The following is a 23,421-nucleotide window of genomic DNA, read 5'->3' on the forward strand; positions in this document are numbered from 1 at the left end:
ACCCACCGGGCAAACCAGGGAAAGGAGAGGGTCTTATCCCTAAAATAGTACTCAAGCACTCATACTGACTGACTTCTTTCCTCACTCCTTAGCACCATTTCCCAGATAAAAGCAAATGGGAGAGAGTGTCCCACCTGAAATTCAAACATGGGGAAATTGTCTTGGTCCCTTATCCATTTGTTTTCACTCTATATGTGGAGATGAAACGGTTTCATGAAAACCCATCACCTGGTAAGTAGAATGATGGAAGTGAGTGGTAGAGAAGAAATAGGGAAGGTTGAATGTCCATGGTTAGCAGTGCAAGCTCAATGTGGCAAAATGGTCAGCCAGACTGGGCCCTAACACTGCACAGTGCAGAGGTTAGGAACAAAGTGGTCCAAGCCAGACTACCTGGTTCAAATCCTGGTGGATTAGCCACTTAATAGTTGTATGACCTTAGATGAATTAGTTATCTTTCCGTGCCTCCTTTGTGAAATGGTGAAGAATAATAATAGCACCCATCTTGTTGGGTTGTTAAAAGGATTACATATATATAAATACTGGTAGATGGAAAGGAGTACAAAGTCTGACTGACAGTAATCACTCAGTGAAAGCGATCTATTATATAAAAATACTTCCTTCCATTTTAGAGTATGCAGTGACTTTCACCTTAGGGGTATCTTAAAGGCATCTCCCAGTTTTTTTTTTTTTTAAGACTTTATTTATTTATTTGACAGAGAGAGACACAGCGAGAGAGGGAACACAAGCAGGGGGAGTGGGAGAGGGAGAAGCAGGCTTCACGCTGAACAGGGAGCTCAATATGGGGCTCGATGCGGGGCTCGATCCCGGGACCCTAGGATCATGACCTGAGCCAAAGGCAGACGCTTAACAACTGAGCCACCCAGGCGCCCCGACATCTCCCAGTTTTTAATCTCTGAAGGCCATTACTATTTTTACTCATAAAGGGACAAATAGATACCTGCCAGTTTGATTTGGAAAAGAGTGTAAAGACCTTGCCTCAAAATATCTACCCAGTTCATTTATCACTGATGTCTGAAGTTCCGCCTTGTTTCTTTTAGTAAGGATCATTCCCTTTTAAGTGGCATATCATTAGAATACAGTATGAATGTAATACTTTTGAGCTTGTAGATGACAAGAGTTCTAAAACGGGAGGAGGAGAATTTGAAGACACTGTATTTCTAGCAAAAGTGGTACCAGGCAGAAAGGAGAAGGGCAGACACAGGTTTTTGTCTAGGACCAGTTCTGAGAAATAAATGATAGCTAGAAATCCAAGTGAACAGCATCTTGATCCATTATGACATTCAAATTTCCTATTGTAGGGGAGCCAATAAACGACAGTCCTCTTGGATTGGTAAGTTTGCCTTTTCTGTACAAGATGACAATTGCCTTTATTGCCTTGTGTTGTCCAAAAGTTCTGCTCTTATCTCTTCCTCTGCCCCTTGGTTGCTGCTCAGATGCAGTCAGAATTGTATACATGAGACCATCTTTTTCCTCGTGGCTAGATTTCTGAGACGGTCTCTAACAGAATATCTGTCCTTACTTGAAAAGCTGGTGTTAAAAGTCACTTTTGGCAGTTTAAAGATGGGGAGTTCTCTTCACTGTGCCCTCATGAACTGTGACCAGCTCTGGAAAAGGAGTCACAGGAGTCGGGTTCCTCTCTCAAGGTCCTAGCAGAGAGGAAAACAGCAGGAGCCATGATGAGGAAACGAAAACGAGCGGAAGTGCCCAGCTCCCCCAGCAGGCCAGCGCTGGACAGGTCAGTGGTGTTGAGAGAGAATCTAAATCCTGTATCCTGGTTAGGCTTTGCCAGCTACTGCTGCCAGGCATCTTGTCCTTCAGTGAGTCACTTTTTGTCTTGGGTTCTTTGGTACTTGCCTATTTCCATGGGTGGACTAAGGGAAGGAGGCAAGTTGATATTTGCAATGCAATTTGAACACAATTCCTTCCTCAGCAAAGTAGGATTCTTCTGTTCCTCAGACAATGGCTGGGAGGAAATGCAATCAGATCTATACAATTGAATCCAAGTCCTATTCAGTGAGCTTTTAGTATGGTCATACTACCAGAAGGCATAAGACTTAAGAAGTCCCAGAATATTATACAAGAATGTAGAGAAACCCTCAAGAGCGTGAGAAAAAAATAAAATATAATTCTGTTTTACCTAGTAAGCAGTAAACTTTTGGAACTCTACCTTAAGAGATGGAGTAGGCTAAAATGGAAATGTCTGCAAGAGGTTATGTATCAATTACTGCGTGAGATGCTGCAACATTAGGGGCAATGTTGAACACATCCCTAACATGTCAAAGTTGGTATTGTGGAGGGTACTTATTTTCTTCTTCCGAATCTCTGTCAGGGACAGAGTGAGTCAGTAAGGTAATACAGTCATTCTTATTAGCACCCAGAGAGGGCAGCTAGAATAATCCAAGATGTGGTTTGCTCCCCAGCCCAATGTGCTTTCAGCCCATGTTCACAGAGAGCAGCTGCTCCCTTCCTGGGATCATGGGGGCACACAGGAGCAGTGAGGGTGGACCATGAGGGAGCTGAGCCCTTTACCCTCCAAATGCACATGTCAGGGAAGAGTTAGGAAATTTCTTTCCCAGCCAGGTGGAATGTGAAGGTACTTAGGGGTGTGAAGCTTTGCTCGGTTCTATTTGACTGAATTTTCCATGGGGATGAGGCCTCACATCTTGCCTTTCTCTGGGTTCTGATGCAGACAAGTATTTCAAAATCTGATTACCTGCTGTCAACCGCATTTTTCCTTTCTCAATCCCTAGATCACTAAATGTCTCAAATTGGGATTCTGCTGTGAATTAAAGCAGCACCCAAAGAGAATTTGGCCACACAATTTATTCTGCAGGCCAGGAGTGGTATAAAAATAGCCAACCTGCTGAAATATTCATTTGGGCCACATTTGCTTAAATGTGGTGATGTTGCTGCTGCCAGTAACATTTCCTGGGCTTTTCCCTCACCTCAGGGCCAAGATGGGGATTTCCAGCCAAGGCCCCAGCAAAAAGAAGCCCCTTATGGAAACCAGGAGGGTAAGCACCAAAATGGAGGCTTTAAGGCTTCTGGCTGTTCCTGCTCTGTTGCAGGTCAGGATTCCTGTTACCAGCACTTCTTGGTCCTAAGTACAGACTGAGCTGACTGAACTCATTCTCAGGTTTCACCATCCGCAGAGCAGCATCCAACCATTCCACCCTTGCCACAACCTGTCCCCAAAGTGGCCACGTAATACATATATTGATGAATCCTTTTGTTAAAAGGTCTTTTCTTCTCAGCTTAAAAAGCTGCTTCTTGTACTCTGCAGTGAGATAAGAAAACAGGTCTGCTGAATTGTGTGGTGGGATCCAGTAGAGAATTTTTTTCATTTTAGAAACCTTTTTGCCATCATCTACACTGGGGTCTGAGCCTGGGAACATCTAGTTTTTATAGAGGAGCTAGGCATGTATCGCATGGGATACTGGTAAGAGAAAACTTCATTCAGGGCAGTGATGGGCTGGCCCCAATAGTATTCAATTTCATTTGTGAGGTTTATTCCCCATTTAGATATTTCTATATCTGCTGCTACTCCATTTCAGAGCTGTTTTCCATGGTAGTCTCTAAAAGAGCACTCTTTTTCTTTTCTTCCCCTCTTGAAATAGCTGTTATTTGTGCTCTTTTCTTACTTTTCACTTACCGCTCTAAAGTAGCTCTGACCTTCAGTGTTTAAACACTACCAGTTCACCTCCCTCACCTTCCCAAGTTCCATAGCATGATCAGTGTATCTATATATGCATTTATTCAACAGACTTACTGTGTGCCAAGTATTAGAGATATCATGCTCTCCTCTAAAAATGCCAATGGTATAAAGCTAGGCAGACAATTATTGATAGATGTGCTACATACAGGAATAAAGGAAGTACAGGGAACAAAGGAACCACAAAGGAGAACCTCACCCAAATTAGGTGGATGTGAGGGAGGGTTCCAAGTAGCTCAAAGAACTAAGGCCAAGAGGAGAGAGTACAGTGCATTTGGTGACTGCAAGCCAGTGTACCTGGAGCTTAGTTAAAGTTAAAGTACAGTGCTAAGAAATGTTACTGAAGAGGTCAGCACAGGCTAGATCATGAAGGGCTTAATGCCACTTTCAAGATCACAGGATTTCCCTAAAACATTTTTAAAGTAGAAAAGTAAAGTGATTTACATTTCTAAATGATTATTCTGCCTCCTGTTTGCAAGGTATTGTGTTAGTTGCTGGGGTGCATGCAAACACGTAAAACCTGGCTTCTTTCCAGTAACTTATTGTTTAGTTGGGGGAAGAAGGAACCCTTAGGGACTGGGACCTCTGCCTCTGTGGGTAGGGGCAGGGCACAGGACCCGTTGTGCAAAGCCATCTGGCCCACTGAGTGATTATAGGCAGATGATTGCCCTCTTCTATACTCCCATCCTTTCAAGAAGGAAGAAAAAGAAATGAGAAAGTACAGGAGGAGTACATGAAGATCTGAAGAACAAAGACGCTTTATACAACCAAGATAATTACTATTAAAAGAACATTTCTCTCACTCTCTATCCTTCATACCTTCCTATTCTTAGTTTGACACATCATCTCCCTCAAGAACAGTACCCACAGTTTCTTACTCAACATAATTACCTTTTCAACCTGCTACTGGGTTTAGAAAAAAATGAGAAGAAAAAAAACCCAAAAGGAACATGTTTATTGATTTTGACTCAAAGCCCAATGATGGTCTCCACTGTAGACCCTGTTCCCAGAGAGAGGATTTCTCCTAAATTAGGCTGATCACAGTGACTCTCAGTGTAAGTCACCTGAGCTGGAAAAATTGAATTTGCTCCTATGGTCCAATGCTTAATATTTTCTCTCCCCTTTGGGGAACTCAGCGTGTCGGGTCACATCAGTGTGGACTGTCATGTCTGAACATGACACCACTGGGATATGGTACGCGGAAAGCTTAGAAGAACATGACACATATCTGAATAAGGTCTCTGTTTCATAAGAGGTGTTTTGGGGAGAATGGGAAGGAAAGGCAGACCCATTCCCTTTATTACTTCAGGTCCCAGACTAGAGATCCAGACTTTGTAAGGATAAAAAGTGGGGGAGAGCCAATGAATGGTTCAGAAGTAAAACAGATTATCATGTAGGTAGTTTTTTTGTTTTTGTTTTTTTGCCACCTCTGCTTGAACTGTACTTCTAAGCAGATCTGGCCCTGAACATACAGAGAACAACCTTGTGTTGGGTTGTAAGTGCATTATGTCTTGTTGGATGTCCCAGATGGTACTCTCAGTCTTATTTCAGGCTGTGTTTTTCCTTTCTTAACGACATTTGCCTAAAAAGACATCTGTCAAGTTTTCAGGAGAGCACAAATGCTAGACTGTCTCATGAGGGGAATCTCCCCTGGTTGGGAGATCTTTACCTTTGCCCCAGGGCCTCTGCCCTTCTGTTCCCCACTGCCAACCTATGTAGGTGCTTTCATTAGGGCCAATGCAGCAGAATTTAAGCTCCAAACCGTAGTTTCATTAAATTTGTAAGAATCATTTCCTCAAGCTACAAATCAGAGCTGTACCCCTGTAAGCCAGTGTACTTGGAGACTTAGAAGAGGTAAGAGATGGTTTCCTTCCTCCCCAGAGTTCCCTTTCATGTTTACAGGAATATTACTTAGGTAGCAGCCTATGTGTTCTGGAATTTGCAGTTTTGTGGAAAAGTTTCTCTTAAAAATACAGCTTAGGGTGCCTGGGTGGCCCAGTCACTTAAGTGTCTGCCTTCGGCTCAGGTCATGATCTCAGGGTCTGGAGATCAAGCCCCGCATTGGGCTCCCTGCTCAGCGGGGAGTCTGCTTCTCCCTCTGCCTCTCCTCCTGGCTTGTGCTCTCTCTCACTCACTCACTGTCTCTCTCAAAAAAATAAATAAAATCTTAAAAAAAAGAAATACAGCTTCTGCTTTGGATGGGGGCTACATCCTAACTTTCCCAGAGGCTTATCACGTCTGTGCCTCCTGACCCACCTTGACAGTCTGCAGTCCCTTGCTGTAGAATTCTGCACCAGCACAACGGCCCAAGGAACTTCTCAGCACCACTAGGTAGTCAGGCCCTCAGGTTCTTTCCAGGTGAGGGGAGTGGCCAGTTGGCAGAGAATTCCAAAGAAAACATATGAACCATGATTCTGAATATCAAGGTGTCAACTGGAAATGTTGTGGGCTTGGAACCAGGTTATAGGATGTCCCCTTCAAAGTACGAAAGAATATCTATAAAGGAGTAGCCCAGGGAGAAGAGTGAGTTGTGTGCTGGTTGCTTAGGCCATAGTTATGTTTACACTGCCCCAGCTCTAGCCACGCTCATCACATTTACTTGTTAATGTACTGTGCCTTTGTACATCATGTCCCTATCTAAATGCCCTACTCTCTCTGACCATCTCCTCACCCTCATTATGACAAAATCCCACTCGTCCATCAAGTCCCCATTCAAATAGCACTTCCCCTATGAAGTCTTCATTGACTGACCACCAATCAACAAATAGCATTCAGACCACCAAGCTCTATAGGAGTAAAGTTTAAAACTTTTCTTGGTCCTCTTTTTATCAGAACAGAGAAAGAAAAACCCACCAGGAATGGCAGGAGATCCCAACATTTAATATCACTGATACCCAGGAACAGGGTAGGTTCTGGGAAATTTATTCTCTTTTAATAATAATCCTGTCCTCTTTAGTTCTCTGATGAGCAGAGCAGCATAGAGTTCTGAGTGTGGGCACACTGGCTGGGTGATGTGTCTTGCTCCCATGGAAATGCCTGTTGGCCATCCTTCAGTCTGGGGACCTGCCCTTGAATAATAAAAGCTCCCCCAACCCGCAAGAGAAGTGAAAGGAAACAATGCATGTACTTCCTGTGCTTCTGATGGTGAAAATGATGCTCCCACTATTTGAAAACATTTCCATGTGGGGTGATAAGTTTTACAGAAAAGTTGGGAGGGATGTGTTTCACTTTTTTGTCTTGTTGGAGAATAATCTTTAGGAAGCTGTCTTTCCTCCTCTTCCCTTCGGGGCATTAGTATTAATATTGAAGGTGCAGTGGATGCTCAGCAAGGGCTAGGAATGCATGTGAAGGCATTGTCTAGCAGAAGGATTCGGTAAGGACTGTAGTTGTCGCAGATGCTAGGATGTAAGCACGTGAGTTCTTCAACAAGTCGTCATTCCATGAGAAGACGACAATCTGTGGTGGGTGGCTAGGACTTGAGCAGTGTAAAAATCTCAGGGACCCAACTAAAAATACTCCAAGGTCAGAATAACATCTCCTGAGATGAAATTGGGAGGGTCAGAACAAACAAGTTACCTGGCTTCAAACGAATCTTTGTGTGAGGCTGCCCTTGGTCCACACTGGATGTCACATGAAAGTAGCCCACGGACTAACATTTTTTCCCTGTTTTCCTTGTAGATTCTAAGTGGGAGGACAGCCCAGCAGGGCAGATTATCTCCCCACTGCAGCAAAACAACCCATCTCCACCTAAAGGACCCCCAGAGCTGGGAACCAGTGGCTTCTTTGGGTTTCTAAGGTAGGACAGGTGTCTCTCTTACCATCACACTGAGACTCAGGGCAGTCTAGCACCAGAGTCTGCCTCAGTGAGTCTCTCAGGGAAATTAGAAAAGAAATCAGATTACCTGCATAATCTCTATTTTCCCCAGGATACATGATGGAAATGAGACTCAGCACAAGGGCCCTAACTGGATTTAATAAAGACTGTGTCTTGTTCATTTTTACACAACCCACCCCAGTGTGCCTAGCATTGGACCTCACTCCATAAATGCTCCTTGGACAGAGACTATTCTTATTGTTGGGCCATTCAGATTCTTTGGTTACCAAAATATTTCCATTCTCCCCTCTGAATCTTCAGAGTCCTTTTTGCAGAAGACTGTTAGCAAATCCCTTTCTCTCTCTAGAGCTCAGCTGCCCCATTGCAATTCTCCTTCATGCCCCACTCCTGAGTATAAAGCCAAATTAGCTTTTGGGTACCTTTTCAAATGCTGCTCCAGAGTTGAATCCATACAGTGGTTCCCCAAAGCAAAAATGCCCTCATTAATGCCCCTAATGGAACTGGGAGAAGGGAGGGACCTCTAGAATCTCAACCCATTCTGCTCTCTTTCCCACAGCTCTCTCTTCCCCTTTCGCTATTTCTTCAGAAAGAGCAGCCAGTGAGCCTTCCAGATGCAGCAGTGGGAAGAGTGTCTTCTCGCAGTGACTCTTCGCATTCCGTCCTCTGTGTATGACATTTCAGTCATGGGGAATGCAGGCCACAAACTCCCTGAGTCCTCTTGTGGGTTTGTCCTATCCTTTGCCCCTTTACAATGGATTTTTTTTTTTTTTTTCAATTTAAAACACTAAGAAAAGAACTTCCTAAAATGTTCTAGTCTAAGAACTGTGCTGCTCTGAGGGCCAGTTTAGGTCTTTCATCTCCAGCACTTAGGACCCTAATGAAAATAAATTATTTATGAAGAGTTATTGACTGAATTTCATGAAATAGAGAGACAGCAAACTCTTCCCTGAAGATACAGGGAAGCGATGGCTGAAACCTCTCCCCTGGGTCTACCTAGTTATTGTTGGTGGGATGCTTTGGGTGGGTGGGGTCTGTAGCTGACTGCAAACCTTAGCCTCCCCGCCAGGGCTTAGAGAATGGGGTCTTATAAGACTCACTTTCCTGAGCCCAACTGACCCTCAAGATATCATTATCCCAAATTCACCCAGTTTGGCCCCAAAGTGCACCCTCAGTAGATAAATGCTTTCCACTCACCTATCCCTCTGGCTTTTGACAGTAATGCAATTTAGCTTCTCAGATTAACTGCAAGGCAGCCCAGGTTAGGGCCCCTGGAGAAGACCAGGGCACCCAAGCTCTGACTTCATGTAACCCAAGGGCTGATCTGGGACAGACAGGTTAGACTTGCGTTGTGTGGCCACAGATCAAATAGATGGGAATATAGGGAAACTCAATTTAGCTCAGAACAAAGGAATCTGTTATATTAGAATGGGCCACCTTGTGAGATGAGTCCTTGTCCTTCTAGTCTTTAAACAGAGCTGATGGTCTGTCAGATGCTGGAAGGTTTCTGTGATGAATGGCAGAAACGGGGTTGGAATGCTGAGGTCCCTTGGGGTCCCCTTGTTTGGCTGACTTACCCTGGATGGGGAGAAGACATGGCTGCTGTAGACAGGCCCAGGTCCTGAGGGGAGAAGGGCTGAAGGGGAACTGGAAGATTAAGGACAAGTTGTGTTTATAGCCTTTGTCCTACTGTCCCAAACATGGCCTGTTTTACAAAGCTGCTGAAAGGCACAACTCCAGAATCTAGAGATCTGAGTGCCATTCTGACTCTGACTAGCTTACAGTGAGGCCTTGGCAAAGTCACTTTCCTCTCTGGTTCGGATTCTCTCATCTGAACAACGAAGGGTGGGTGGTGTGTGTGGCTGGCTCTGCCTTTCTGAACAAATCAGTGAGGCAGTGGCCCTGGGATGTGGGGGCCAAATCACCATAGGCTTCTTTCTGATCTCTGGCCTGCCCTAGCCCGTGCAGCTACTGCTAACTAGGGATCTTCTCCAATTTGCCACATTCTTGCCCCAAGTGTAATTTAGCACCACGTATGGAGAGCAGATTTGGCCTGACGTTAACTGTGTGACCTTTAGTAGCTTTCCTTCTCTAAGCCTTAGCTGCCTTACCTGTAAAACCTGAGCCAGAGCTGGACTAAAAGATGGGCTTTGCTGGTGTTGACAGCTTCAGACTGTCCCAGGAGTCAGGTCCCTGTTATTCCAGGGACTAAGGGGAGCCGCACTCTGTGGCTGACCCCCAGGATGATGAGTGAAAATGAAGCTCTGAAATGGACTTAGAACCCCCCATTCTCCCCAACTCTGCCACCCAGCATATCTCAGGAGGCCCTTACTGGTGTCAGTTCCTTTGTCCATAAAAATATCCTCCCAACCCTTTTCCTGTGCAGTGGATAAGGGACAAGCAAGAATGAGTTTAGTAGCTTTAGGGTTGGGGTGGCAAGGCCCTGAACAGGGGAGTGTCTTGCCCAAGGTCACACAGCAGAGAAGAGAACCCTGGCGGCCACAACTCAGCCCAGTCTTGATCCCTCTCTCCCCAACTGCACACAAGCCGCCCACTCCAGCAGCTCCTGGGCTTTTTTCCATATCTCACTGCCCCCAGCCCGGGACCTCAGGCAGCCGAAAGCAGCAGAAGCCACTCTCTGAGGACTACACCTCAGGGAAGAGTTGGATCTCCCAGGTGGGATTGCTCTGAGGCCTCTGCCCGGGAGGCAGGCCTGTAAGCTGATCCCCAAGAGGGCGTGGCTCCAGGACGTTGGCAAATAAAAATCCGGAGAGCCGGCACTGTCTGGAGACGAGTGGAAGACCTGAGGAACCCATTCCGCAAGCCACTCAGCTCCTGGGCCTTGGAAGTGGTAAGCCGCTTGAGGCAGGAGGAGCCCGGGGAGGGCCTGGGGCCTGTAGATGGGGCAGATGGAGGGAGGCAGATGTTTGTGCTCCAGGTGGCAGGAGATTCCAGGGGAGAATCACTGCCGTGGGCTGACAGCTGCTCACACTCACACCCATCAGAGAGCCACACGAGCAGACACAACATGCAGCCAAAGGCAGCTCCGGGGCAAAGACAGCACGGCTCACAGGCTTGCCTCACCCCAGTCAGAAAGAGCAGCCTCACCCGGGCTCACTCACAGGAGGCACACAGTAAGGAACTGCCCCTCCCACCTGCACACTTATCTAGAGACAGCGAGCTACCCACTGTGTTTCAGATCCCCATGGCATCCCCCCAAACGCTGCTCCTCTGCCTGCTGGTCCTGGCGGTCATGGAAGGTTGGGGTCGCCAGGCGGCCATCCCAGGCTGCCACCTGCACCGTGAGTAACCCTGGGAGCAGACAGCTGGGTGGGAGCCGAGCGCTAATGGGCGGGACCGAAGGGCAGGCAGCACCCTCAGTGGACCCACACTGAGGTTCTGGCGACAGGAGCTAGGTGAGGCTTTGCAGGGGTGCTGTCTCCCACTCGCCTGTCTCCTTCTAGCCTTCAATGTGACAGTGCGAAGTGACCGCCAAGGCACCTGCCAGGGCTCCCATGTGGCAAAGGCCTGTGTGGGCCACTGTGAGTCTAGCGCCTTCCCTTCCCGGTACTCCGTGCTGGTGGCTAGTGGCTATCGACATAATGTGACCTCCGTCTCTCAGTGCTGTACCATCAGTGGCCTGAAGAAGGTGAGACAGCCCAGCCCAGCAGTGGCTCTTTGGGGGTGGGGAGAGACAGGGGAGATGGAGATCTAAGATGGCCCAAGGAAGGTGAATGGAACACGGGTCCCCCTCTCCTGCAGGTGAAGGTGCAGCTGCAGTGTGGGGGGGACCGGAGGGAGGAGCTGGAGATCTTCACGGCCAGGGCCTGCCAGTGTGACATGTGTCGCCTGTCGCGCTACTAGCCCGTCCTCTCCCCTCCTCCTCCGCCTCGGTCAGAGGGTTTGAGGTGGAGTATAGCCCATGTATCCTGACATATAGCCCATGTATCCGGCTCTCTTAAGATTCTGTGATTGTCACTCCTGAGAAGAGGCCAGATTCTGCCTCTCCCCTGCCTCAGCCTGGCCTCCCAACCAGTCTGTCATCATTTCACTCCCCTCTTTGTCCCTACCCCTAAATAAAGCAAGCAGTTCTCAAGTTTCTCTCTTTATTTAAAGTCTACCCCCAGCCAGGGGAAGGGGGACAGACCATGGTAACTGTGACACCCCCCCACCCTAGGACACGGGGAATCTCTTCTGCCTGTGCCCTCACCCCTCCCCCTGCCCAATAAATAAAAAGGGGACAAGGAAGTACAGGGTGAGGGAGGGGAGGGAAAGAAGATGCCCCAGGGGCATGTGTTGGGGTGAGCTGGGGAGAATAAATAGACCATGGATCCCATGGTAGGGTGAGGAAGGACCCCGTGCTGGCACGAGGCGGGGCAGGCGAGGGGCTGAGTCCCCTTGCTCTAGGCAGGAGCAGGGGGGGAACCGGCCTGCAGTCTGGAGCCCAGCTTTGCGGGGCAGGTGCAGTCCCCAGTGGCAGCTTCCTGGTCAAGCCTGCCCTGGTCAAGTCCTGCCACAAAGGCCTGAGAGTTCTGTTGCCAGGACCACCATCTCCTCTCCTCCTCTCCCCACAGTGAAAGCTGCCCATGCTGGGCCAGGCAGGGAGCCCTCCAAGCCTGCTCTGGCAAGGCCAGGTGTAGGTGTGTCTCTCTGGGCCCCTGGGTAGGAGAGGGGATGGAGGGACTGATAGCTCTGGATTTAGCTCCTCCCCTTCTAGGCGATCTCTAGCTCTGACCCCCACCAGTGGCCACCTGGGGTGTAAGCCGTTGGAGGGGCGCCTCTTTGGCCCCTTGGGTCCCCTGTAACCGGCGTAGCCGCAGCTCCTCCAGGCCTTGCCATAGCTCCTGACGCTCCCGGGCCTTCTGCTGCTCCCTGGGGAGAGAGGGTGAGGCAGCTCCCCTATCCGGGCCCACCTACCGTCCAGCTTCGCTCACCACCACCCAACTGTAAAGGGACTTTATGGGACCTTCCACTTAAGGAAAAGAGCACTGGGAAACCAGCCCCGGCCTGTGGTCATGGAGCTGAAGGGGAGGAAGCTCCATACCTGGAAGAAGACTTGGGAACATGACTGGAGGATGCAGTGGGGAGCTGGGCATGGATGGTCCAGCAGGAACACAGGGAGAGGCTAAACATCTGATCACATAGGATGTGGGGCCGTCCTAGGCTCCTTCCAACCACAAGGAGCCAGCTCCATCCTGCTTTTTCCCCTCTCCCCCCATGCCCAGGCCAACACTCACTGCTGCTTTTCTAGCTTGTAGGAGGCTGTGAGCTCATCAAACAGCTTTCCATTCATCTCCATGAACGTCTTGAGCACGTTGTAGATCAGAGATACGATGGTTCTTGACAGGGTCCGGGGAGGGGTGAGGAAATGGGAACAGCTTTGTTTGGTGCCATCTCCCTCCCCAGCACTCTGCCTGCCCCTGTTCCCCAAACACACATGTAGCTCTGAACACCACAAGCGCTACTCTCAACCTGCCCCCTTTCCCATCCCTGACCCTCTCAAGTCCGGACTGGCCGGCCCTGCACCCAGCTTCTGTGGGTTAGGTCAGGGCCTAGGCACTCACTGATTCCAGTGTTCCTTAGAGACTTGGTAGAGGGTCCCAAACACAGCAGGCAGCACAGTGTGGCAGTTGTCCTCGATGAGGCTCAGGATATACTCATTGTTCCAGAAATACAGAGCCCGCTCTGCAACCTGGGGCAGCAAGGTGGCAGAGTGAGCGCCTGGTGGTGGCTTCCCTTGCAGGTGCAAGGCCTGGTATCCACCCCCACCCCCAAAACCCAGGGAGCCCTGTCCTCCCCACGTGTACCCAATCCTCAGGGCTCATCTGACCCACAGACGAGGCAATGTAGTGAAGAGAAAAAGAGCACTGATTTGGAGTCCAACGCTCAGGGTTGAATCCTAGTTCCACTACACACTAGACAGATGTCCTAGGGTGAGGCATTTAACCTCTCAGCCTCAGTCTTCTCAACTGTAAAATGGAGCTAATAACAGCTATCTCCCCAGGGCTGTTGTAAGAATCAAATGAGGTATTTAATAAACTTAAATGCCAGAGTCCCTGTGAGGAAGACTTGACTTCCACCAGGTTAAGGCACATATGAATGGGCGAAAGTCTGCGCACATGTGCAGGAAAATAGCAACTACAGCCAGCCTGAGGAAGTGGAACCGCCTGGCTGGGCACTGGAGTGGGACTAATGGAATCAAAAGCCACAAAGAAGAGGGGAGCGGGGATAAGAACCCATTCTGGAGCTCACTCCAGTTTACCCAACAGGTTGGCACTACACTCTCTTTAGTCCTCATCACCACCTTGTGAAGAGATCACTGTGGTCCACTTCACAGATGAGGAAGGTTCATCAGATTCGAGTGGCAAAGTGATTGCCTAGGGCCCTTTAGCCCATGGGGAGCATATCTGAGGCCTGACCCTAGGTCTCCTGACCTTAAGTCCAGCATCTCCCCATTATCAGACCCTGGTGGGTCCAGAGGTGAAACTGAGGGTGGAGGGAGCTGTGTTAGGTCAACTGGTCAGCCCTCCTAGTCCATACCCTGGCTCCCACCCCTACCTGTTCCCACCCCATACCTGGAAATGGGGGCTGGACACACAGCGGGCCACCTGCTTGAAGAGCGGCTCCTGGATCTTCACAAACTGGGAGGGCTCAATGACATCAAGAATCTCTTCCATCTCCCCCAGAAACATCACCTGGGGGTAGGGACACGGGAGACAGCAGTTCCCATCTCCCCCCCGCAACACATTTGGCTGCCCTCCGGAACCAGAGCCCTCCTGACCCCCCTCTGGGGGACATCAGAGCCCTTCCTCATACCTCCTTCTGTGTACAGGTCTTTGGCCAGTATTTCAGCAGCCCCCGGATCACCTGTGGGAGTTGAGGCAGAAAGGAGTCAGACCTGCAGGGGTGAGGCCTGCCTTTCCCCCACCAAGGTACTCACGTGCTCTGTCAAGGTGGCGTCCTTCTCCAGGAACTGCACCACACAGTATGCCAGCTGAGGGGGGTGGGGGTTGGGGGAGAGAAAGAAGACTGGGGTCAGGAGGGGACCATGACAGGACACCAGATGTTTGCTCCCTCACTGTGTCTCCTCTCTCATTCACCACACATTTACTGACTGACTACCTAGGACGTGCCAGGCACCATGTCCTGTGTGCAGGGACACAAGCACGTTCCCCCAGGGGGAACATGCAGCAAACTAGCCCTTATAAATTTCACAAAAGTTTCCATAATTGAAATCTACATCACAATCTATGCGAATATGGAAAGAGAAGAGTTTAATCCTGCCTAGGGCAGGTCAGGAGGGAAAAGGCTGGGAAGGCTTCACAAAGCTGATGTCTGGGATCAGCCTTAAAGTGTCGCGGAAATTCTCTAAGGTGGATGGAACAGAATTAGCAAAGAAAAAGAAGGTGAGGGAGGATCCCATGAGTTCATGACTTAGTGTGGCTGTAGCAGAGTGTCGGGCTGACCCCACGGCTGCCCTGACTCTGTCGGCATCTCTCTGCTGCGGCAGGGCCAGGCCTGGGCCTTACCTGGGCATGAAAAACAGACAGTGACTTGACAGAGTGTAGGGGAATCAGGACCCGGACCAGGAACTGCTTGTGCTCGGTCTTCAGGGGCAGTGCAAAGCCATTGATGATGCTGAGGAGGGGGCAGAAGAGAGGAGGGCTCAGATGACCGGGCCTCAGTCTTTGCTCCCAGAATCCTGATGCTCCAGCCAAGGCCCAGAGAGTCACCTTCCTAAGATCTCCAGCAGCTCAGCCACACCATTGAAGTGCTCAAGTTCATAGATGAACCTGCGAGAAGAAGAGCAGGATGCAGAAGGGCTTAGAGCAATTACAGCAGGCCCAGTCCCCCTCAGCCATCCGACCTGCCACCCCACCCTGCACACTAATCCAACTCTCTCCCAACCCAGAGGCTGAGCTCCCTTCCCAAACCAGGCCCCACTGAGATCCACGCCCACTTCTGAATCACCCTCCTCAGCCCAGGCACTGGTGCTCAAACCTCTCTTCTATGAGGCATTCTAACTTGTCTCTTCGCCCCAGACCCTAACTCTCATTTTCTGGCCCCCATCCAATCAGCAGGCACCTAGCCTGCATCCTTCGCTCTTCATGCCTTTCAACCGAAAGAATGACAAACACTTAGAGCGTCTACTCTGTGCTATGTACTTCTCAAAATTATAACGAGAGATAGGGCTTATTAGATCCATTATACAGATGAAGAAATCGAGGTTCAGCAGTTCAATGACACCTGCCCCAAAGTTAATAAGCAGGGGATCTAATGGACTTGGAGCTCCTGGAGGACAGGGATCTCTCTCAGCTATTTTGTAAGCCAATACCATAAGAGCTAATGTTTCAGGGGCGCCTGGGTGGCTCAGTCGTTGAGCGTCTGCCTTCGGCTCAGGTCATGATCCCAGGGTCCTGGGATCGAGACCCACGTCGGGCTCCCTGCTCAGCGGGAAGCCTGCTTCTCCCTCTCCCACTCCCCCTGCTTGTGTTCCCTCTCTCGCTGTGTCTCTCTCTGTCAAATAAATAAATAAAATATTAAAAAAAAAAAAAAAAAAAAAGAGCTAATGTTTCAGAGTCCCAGCCTTGGTCAAAGAGCTACATATTGTGTGCTTTGGAGACATTGTCTCATTTCACCCTGATGACTGTCCCTGGGTGAGTAGAGCTATCATTCCCATTTTAGAGATGAGAGAACTGAAATAATTTCCCCACGTTCACCGAAACATTTGAATCAAACTCAAAAAGGCCATTGAGCTCCAAAGCCAATCTCAACTACAAGGCCATGTGGGCCCCTATGCCCAGTGGGCACTGTTGCTCAATACACATTTGCAGAAAGAATCTTATTTGGATCTTTATGGCTCAGCACAATAAGGGTCAGAAGATTTGATCCTAGGCCCCCAGGACTGGTCTAGTCCCTGCACACCAGTCCATCTCTCTCAGTCTGTATTTCCTCATCTGTAAAATGGAAATAAATACCCTTTCCCTGCTGACCTCACGGGAGCCTTTGCCTCCATCTTCTCCCCTACAGCTCTCCCTTCCCTCCCCAGGTCTCAGCTGGGCAGGCAGCAGGCACCCACCGGAGGAAGATGTGGCTGCACTGTTTGCGGATGTAGGCCCGGAGCCCCAGGAACTTGCCATAGACCCGGTGCAGGATGGTCTTGAGGTACTCACGCTCCCGGGGGTCCTCACTATCAAATAGCTCCAGGAGCTAGGGGACCCAGGGTCAGGGGTCAGGGGGGAGGCCAAGCCCAGGTCGCTTCCATCCTATCCCCACACCCCTCAGAGAGCCTTGCCCCTGTCCCATGGCACCACCCGGCCTGGGCTCCCCACTTCACCATCAGCACAAACTTTTGATCCACATATCTCTTGGCCACGGAGGGTTGAAAATCTGGGCTCTCCAAGAAACGCAGGAAAAACTCATATACCAGCTGGGAGAGGGGACAGACAAAAAAGGTGAGTTCAGGAACAGCCTCCCTCTTCCCCCTGCCGTATGGCCCCCTTCCGCCAGTCTACTTGACCCTCTCCCCTCTACTGAAACTCAGCGTCCTGCCTTCCCCAGCCCCCATACCTGCAGATGTGGCCAGGAAGGCTCCAGGTTGGGTTCATCCTCTTCAGGATCAAATTCAGGGTTCTCACTGGGTGGTAGGGTCCTGAAGATATTCACTGAGATCTGAAGGGCAGGATCAGGGTTCTTTTAGGAAGAGCCCTCAAAGGCAGAAGTCAGGAGATCTCTTATCCAAAGTTCTAATGAGCCTCAGCACCTGCCTCAGCAAGCAATTCACTCCTCATCAATCATTACCTGAACACAGGGAAGCCCTGGGCCGGGGGCTGGGGACCCAGAAATAAACAAGACACATCCCCGCCCTCTACTGGGCACAGTCCAGTGGGGAAGACAAGATGTTAAGTGGTAAGGTCTACAGACATTCTAGTCAGCACAAAGGAGATTTCTAGCTTGAACACTGAGAAGCCTCATGGAAGAAGCAGCACCTGAGCCAGGCCATGGCAATAAGGGACATGGTGGGAGTGCACACCAGGCCACAGGAGAGCATAAGCCAAAGTGCAGGGTGGGTCAGGCCCAGGAGGCACTGAGGGACCTACTCAGGCCAGATGCAGTGGGGCTGGGGGATGGGGGGGGGGAGAGAAAGATGGGGGCCTTGAGGCTAAGCCAAAGAGAGGCAGGTATTCTTTGCAGAAGAAGGGGACCACAAGCAGGTCAGTAGGGTTCCATATCCCCCAAGCCCTCCCCCAGAGGTCAGGGGCCAGGTGCTTACCATGCGGATGATGTCTGGGTAGACAGGCTCAATGAGGACCCCCCGGGTGCTCCCCACACACTCCACCAGCTCATTGAGTGCTGCCCGCTTCACCTCCTTCCCCTTCAGGTCAGCCACACAGTCCAAAAAGTCAAACATCACCCCACACTGGGCCAGCTTCCGGCTCAAGAGCTCGTGCAGCTCCGAGGCTGGCACATCTGGGGAGAAGGGAGGGGGCTGAGCCTGCGCCCCAGTTACCACAGCTCTGGGCATCGGCGTGCCCTCCGAATCCACAGAGCAGCCTCCCCTGCCCCCAGACCCCCTGCTCTTGTGACATCCCCCACTCTTTGCAAGGAGCAAACGACTCCTGTCCCATCCTCCATTCCTGCAGGGTAAAGGAGCTGCATCTCTTCCTTCCAACCCAGGCTCAGACAGCATGATGGCCTGACTTAAAGCAAGGTAAGAAACCCTGGATGCCCGGGCTTTCCACAGGTGCCCAAAACCACCATGCCTCCCTCTCATAGCTGGCACTCTGTTCTAAGAGCCAGAAATGAGAAGGAGGATGGGGGCTGAGGATTTCTTGGGTGCTCTCTGGCTCAGCCAGTCGAGGGCCCTGTGACCCAGAGGTGGGGAGACTACATGGTGATCACGGGGAGCCATGCTGAGCACTTGCTCCAGGACCCTAGCAGTGGCCTCCGGGAACCCAGGCTATGGGCCCCACCCTTGGCCCTGGTCTGCCCCCCAGGGTGGCGCCACTTCCAGATGCCCCACCTCCAAGGATGACAGGCCAGTCAGGCCATGCGTCAGCAGAGAGGGCTGGAGGCCTGGGGGGTGGGGGTCATCTCCAGTGGTGGAGTCCCTCGCCTGGAAGGGGCCATCTAAACCCTCTAATCACAGCTGCCAGTGCTTGTCGCTACCTGCTGCAGCCCTGCTTGCCCGCGGTGGGACTCAGGTACCCTGGCAGCCAGCAGCAGGGCTCACCTTTGAGCAGGGGCAGTGGAGTGAGCTCTTGCTGGTTGCTCTGATAGCGGAACTGGGAGGAGCTATGGGAGCGCCGGGGCCGGGCCCTGCGGAGGGAACGGCGGGAGAAGCCATCCACCTTGTCGGGTGGGGGCACAGGCGATAGCCCTGGGGAAGAAGGGCTGGTGGGGGTGCTTGCAGGGGGCAGCTTTGTCTCCATGGTGGCCAGGTGGTGGGTCAAGCCTTCAGAGCCCCTGGGGTTCCCTCTGGGCCTGGAGGATGCCGAATGGGGTGAGGCTGACTAACTTGGGCCCATGCTGGGGGGGGGGGCACACAACCACAGTCTGGGCCCCCCCCCAGGGCCTTCGGCAACTGCCCAGTCCTGGGGGGCAGGCAGAGTAGAGAGGAGGATGGCTCAGGCCTCAGGTCCTTCCTGGGGGTCCCGCAGAGTCCAGTTAGGGTTCTCACCCTGGCTCTTTTGAAAATGTAGTCAGGGCAGAGAGACCAGCAAAAGAAACAGAGAGAGCCTGTCAGTTCTTCCAGGAAAGACAGTGTGTGGGGCTGCTCAAGTCCGAGTGCTCAAGTCTTCTTTTCCCTCCCAGATCCTAAATACAGGTGCAGTCCCTTCCCACAGGAGCATGTCCCACCCTTCTCCCAGACCTTAAGATCCCAGGCTCCAAAACAACCCCTCTTGGGATAGGGCCTATCCCCCGAACCAGCCCCTACCTAGAATGGGGAACCCCATCCCAAGCCCTGGCCCCTAAAAGAATGGGGCCCCCTTCTGCTCCACTAATCCAGGCCACCAGCGACTTCCCCAAGAATGGGGGCCCTATCCCCACGCCACCCCTCCCTCCTAAAATCTGGCAACCTTCTCCACCTCAGCTCCTCCTTCCTCGCCCCCCAAATCTCATCTGCCTCCTGGTGGGGAGGAACACTCACTTCTCAGAAGCCCAGACTTCCGTCCCCAACCACCGGGGGCTGCGGGTGGCGAAGGGGCCGCTGTTCAGGTCTCCTTCGCAGCGGTTCCGCTCCCGGCGCTGGCTCTGGGTGGCGGCGCTCCTGGGTTCTCTCTCGGGCTCCGGGAGAGCCGGAGCATGCCCCCAGCTCAGCCCCAGGTCGGGGTGCGGGCGTCCGGTGCGCTCTGGGCTACCCCGGCAGCGTGCAGACCTCTCCTCAAGTCTTGGGACCCGACCCAGCGCGGCGTTGCGCTGCGGGAGCCCCGGCTCTGTGCGCACCGGCACCCGCCGCCCAGCTGCTCAGGATGACATCAAGTCACCTCCCCCCGCCCGGCCCGCACCTCCCCGAGGGCTGGGGGGGTGGAGGGGGGGTGCTGCGTCAGTAAGTTCCCAGGGCCACTGGGAGATGTAGTCCCCGCACTGCTTAAAGGGGGATGCCAGACCAGAGGGGTAACCCCTGCAGGGGCCTGGGGCCAAAGCTTAAGCAGAGTGGGATGGATCCAACTGGGGCTAGGCTCCCACGTTCTAGAAAGGAGACTGCATCGGAAGAGAGGACTCGGGAGTCTGCACCAGGAAGCTGGGGGTGAGGCCAGGACCGTGACAGGAAAGAGGCCCAATCCTATACCAGGCCCAAAGATTTGGCCTGCTTCAGCCGTGCCCCAGGCATTCCACCCGCGGGGGAATCCCACCCTCACCCCAGAATGGCCGCACACTTCAAACCCACTTGGAAACGGGCACTGAACTGGTTAATAGTCTGCAGTGAACCATTGCCTGCTGGGAGAGGTGTGGTGCACCCAAGACTGCTGGGAAATGCAGTCCGCCCTCAGGCCTGCAGTCCCCCTCCCATCCCTTGCTGTCTATGGTGACATCATGGTGTAGGGTTTAAAGGGCCAGCTTGGAATGGCAAAGCATCCGAGCAGTGGGTGTTCCCTGGGGCGCCATCCCACCCCAGGCAAGCTGGCCTCCCTGGACAGACCTCCCTTCGCCCCTCTAGGCCCTAAGATGTGATAGTGGGGTCTCTTGTTCAAAATTCTACTGCAGGGCATCCAAGGTACAGGTGGGATTCCAGGAGTTTGGCATTCTGGACAAAAGTTCCTGGCCTACAGTCTTGGGCCTCCTTCTTAGGACCCTGGACCCCAACACCCTTTATATCTCTTAACTCCATCCCCTACACTACACTGTGAAATCTCCACCCAGAAGTTTTGCCTGGATGAACAACTAACTGGTTCATGTAAGCAGCGGGAACGGGCAATGAGACTTGGACACTGAGGTCAGGAAGGGGACTGGGGCCATTTTCAGAGTCTTCTTACCCTGCCTTAAGCCTTGGTGACCACCCAGCCATCTTCCCTGAGAGGTGCCCACCTGCTGGAGCAACAGAAAGCAAAGGCCATAGTTTAGCCAGGTGGGCGTAAGGGCTCTACGACTGAGGAGCTGGCCAGAAGCCCCCCTGCTTGGTAATCTTCAGCCGGCCTTGTCCACCTTGCCCTTGGTGTCCTTATCTGTCAAATGAAAACCCACAATTTTCTCCTTGCCTACCTCCCAGGCTCAGAAAGAGAAGCCCGTCCCACATCCCTGCAGAAAAAGCTGGGGGACAGCAGGCCCACAGAGCCTTCTCCAGCCAGGTGAGAACCCCCAGGCCCAGAGAAGAGAAGTGCTTTGCCCAAGGTCGCAAAGCTAGGACCACAGATCTCCCAGCCTGAGTCAGGAGGGCACCAGCTCCAGCCTCCCACGCTAGGCTCCCTGGAGGCTAGTGCCCTGAACTCTGAGGGTCTCCAGGCCAGAATGAGGGTGTGAAAGGTTCATGTTTTATAGAAAGGGTGTGCTCCATTTGAGGATTTGGGGGCCTGAATGGTGGAAGACGTAAGACTTCCTACAAGCAGTGGCATTTGAACTGGGTCTCAAAATAGATACAGTGTCACCTGGGGGCAATTGGGTAAAAATTCTTTTTTAAAATCATCATTATTGAGATACCATTCATATACTATACAGTTCACCCACTTTGGCATTGTCATTTCATGAGTCAGAGTTTCGGTTTTCCAAGATGAAAAAGTTCTGGGTATTGGTTGCACAAAAATGTGAGTATCTCTAACACTACTGAATTGTACACGTAGAAATGGTTAAGATGGTAAAATTTGTTATGTGTAATTTACCACAATTTAGACAAAATGCAAAATCCAGGCCCTCCACCATGGATCAAGTCAAAAGCCACAGCCCCCAGGCTACCTTCCATGATCCCTTCCACACCTATCCAAAGGCCACTGAGGGAATTCCCTGAGGGGCTTCTTCTGGGTGGACCATCCCTGGGAAAGGGAGAGCCTCCCCCCAAGGCCCTTGAGGCCTACAGCCCCTGGGTTGCCTATTGAGTTTCTACCTAATCTAATATGGAGAGGCCCCCAAGGGGCCCCACAAAGCCTGACCCTCCCCCCTTCTATCTCTATAGAGAGGAACCATGGCCTGGGTCTTCATCCCAGAAATATATGAGGGGGCCCCCACACCACCTTCCCTCCCGAGAACATACCACTCTCTTTACTCCGTATTTTTTATTCTCCCATTCAGCTCCTGCTCCAAGGCCCGGGCCAGGTTGTGGAAGGACTAGGTCTTTGGAGTTGGTCTTCTGTGGATCTCATGGTACACTGGGGGAGGCAGCAGGAAAGACTTTTGTGCCCCTCTGAGTCCTATTTATTCCTGTGGTGGTGCAGACACTGCTCTATGTCACAGATGTGAGTACAGCCTCACTGGAGGGAAGCTGGCCCAAGAAGCAGCCACCCAGATTGGGGGCCTGGATACTGGGAATGGCTCTGTGTTCCCAAGCTTTGTACATGATGCACCCCATTCTCACAGCAGGGGAATGACCCCCTCTCTTAGTCTGGACATCAGGACACTTCCCTAGACTCCAGAATACACCCTTCCAGTCCCCACTGCCTTTGGGAGAAGTGATGTTTGTTCATTCACTTGCTCCATAGGCTCTTAGACACACAGCCTCAGTTTTCCTCTCCTGTAAAATGGGGATATTAATAGTACCTCCCTCCAAGGGTGTGGTGAAGAGCAGATGAAGTAATGCCTATAAAGTGACAAGCCCATGGCCCAGGACATCACACAGGCTCAATTCATGGTGTCTATCACTTTAATTATTATTAATTTAATAAACATGTGATGAACACAACACTGCCCCTAGCCTGTCATGGGGAAAGACTGATCTTTTGATTCGTTCCACAAGCATTTCCCTGTTAGCCTGCCTCCTTGAATGGAAACTTCCCAGGGCTTCCCCAAATTCTCTCTGAGGTTATTCCTTAGTCCCTTCCAAGGAAACGAGCTCTACCACCTACTAACCCAACCCCAGGTTACAGGGGATAGAACAGGCTCCTGGGGGACAGTGACTTGCCTTAGGCCACACAGGACTGGACTCCAGGTCCCTGCCCCTCAGGCCAGGGTGTTTGCCCTTGCTTCAGGCTTACTTTTAGCATTAGATTGCAGTAGAGTCCCCCTCCCTGTAAGGCTAAAATAGGATTATAATTACCTTTGGGTATCCGTTAAGTCACCCATGATGTAAGAGGGCTTGGGTGACCAACCCTGTTGAGCAGGAGTTGGCAAACTTTCTGTAAATGGCCAGAAAACAATTATTTGAGGCTTTGCAGTTACCCCCCCCCCACCTTGCGCCAAGTGCTCAACTCTGCTGCTGTAGCAAGAA

The 23,421-nt window shown here is 51.4% G+C and overlaps 3 protein-coding genes across 10 annotated transcripts in view; 2 read left to right on the forward strand and 1 right to left on the reverse strand.

Moving 5' to 3' along the window:
• MAJIN (membrane anchored junction protein) overlaps positions 1 to 10,300 on the forward strand; it is a 29,017-nt gene extending 18,717 nt beyond the window's left edge. For 3 of the 8 annotated variants that reach the window (XM_036101165.2, XM_078057799.1, XM_078057800.1), the window contains exons 5-11: positions 106 to 231; positions 1,320 to 1,351; positions 1,665 to 1,756; positions 2,972 to 3,035; positions 6,566 to 6,638; positions 7,412 to 7,529; positions 10,164 to 10,300. In XM_036101165.2, coding sequence (XP_035957058.1) covers positions 106 to 231; positions 1,320 to 1,351; positions 1,665 to 1,756; positions 2,972 to 3,035; positions 6,566 to 6,638; positions 7,412 to 7,529; positions 10,164 to 10,284 — 626 coding nt within the window. In that variant the 3' untranslated portion in view covers positions 10,285 to 10,300. Of the gene's footprint in view, positions 1 to 92; positions 232 to 1,319; positions 1,352 to 1,664; positions 1,757 to 2,971; positions 3,036 to 6,565; positions 6,639 to 7,411; positions 7,530 to 8,124; positions 8,470 to 10,163 lie in introns of those variants that run through there. The other 5 variants (XM_078057801.1, XM_036101166.2, XM_036101168.2 and 2 more) reach the window with 5 other exon arrangements.
• A 470-nt stretch (positions 10,301 to 10,770) lies between these two features.
• Positions 10,771 to 11,661, forward strand: GPHA2 (glycoprotein hormone subunit alpha 2). Its single transcript, XM_036101174.2, has 3 exons — positions 10,771 to 10,867; positions 11,030 to 11,214; positions 11,328 to 11,661. The coding sequence occupies exons 1-3, from the start codon at positions 10,771 to 10,773 to the stop codon at positions 11,427 to 11,429; spliced, it is 384 nt and encodes a 127-aa protein (XP_035957067.2). The 3' UTR covers positions 11,430 to 11,661.
• Positions 11,655 to 20,078, reverse strand: PPP2R5B (protein phosphatase 2 regulatory subunit B'beta). Its single transcript, XM_036101164.2, has 14 exons — positions 19,717 to 20,078; positions 18,799 to 19,252; positions 17,839 to 18,035; positions 17,136 to 17,237; positions 16,903 to 16,995; positions 16,645 to 16,775; positions 15,299 to 15,358; positions 15,095 to 15,203; positions 14,506 to 14,559; positions 14,382 to 14,432; positions 14,141 to 14,260; positions 13,130 to 13,257; positions 12,803 to 12,904; positions 11,655 to 12,437 (listed from the first exon to the last, which is right to left on the reverse strand). The coding sequence occupies exons 2-14, from the start codon at positions 18,995 to 18,997 to the stop codon at positions 12,290 to 12,292; spliced, it is 1,494 nt and encodes a 497-aa protein (XP_035957057.2). The 5' UTR covers positions 18,998 to 19,252; positions 19,717 to 20,078; the 3' UTR covers positions 11,655 to 12,289.
• Positions 20,079 to 23,421: the final 3,343 nt, after the last annotated feature.

This window comes from Halichoerus grypus, chromosome 11, assembly GCF_964656455.1.
Source record: "Halichoerus grypus chromosome 11, mHalGry1.hap1.1, whole genome shotgun sequence".
Classification (NCBI taxonomy): domain Eukaryota; kingdom Metazoa; phylum Chordata; class Mammalia; order Carnivora; family Phocidae; genus Halichoerus; species Halichoerus grypus.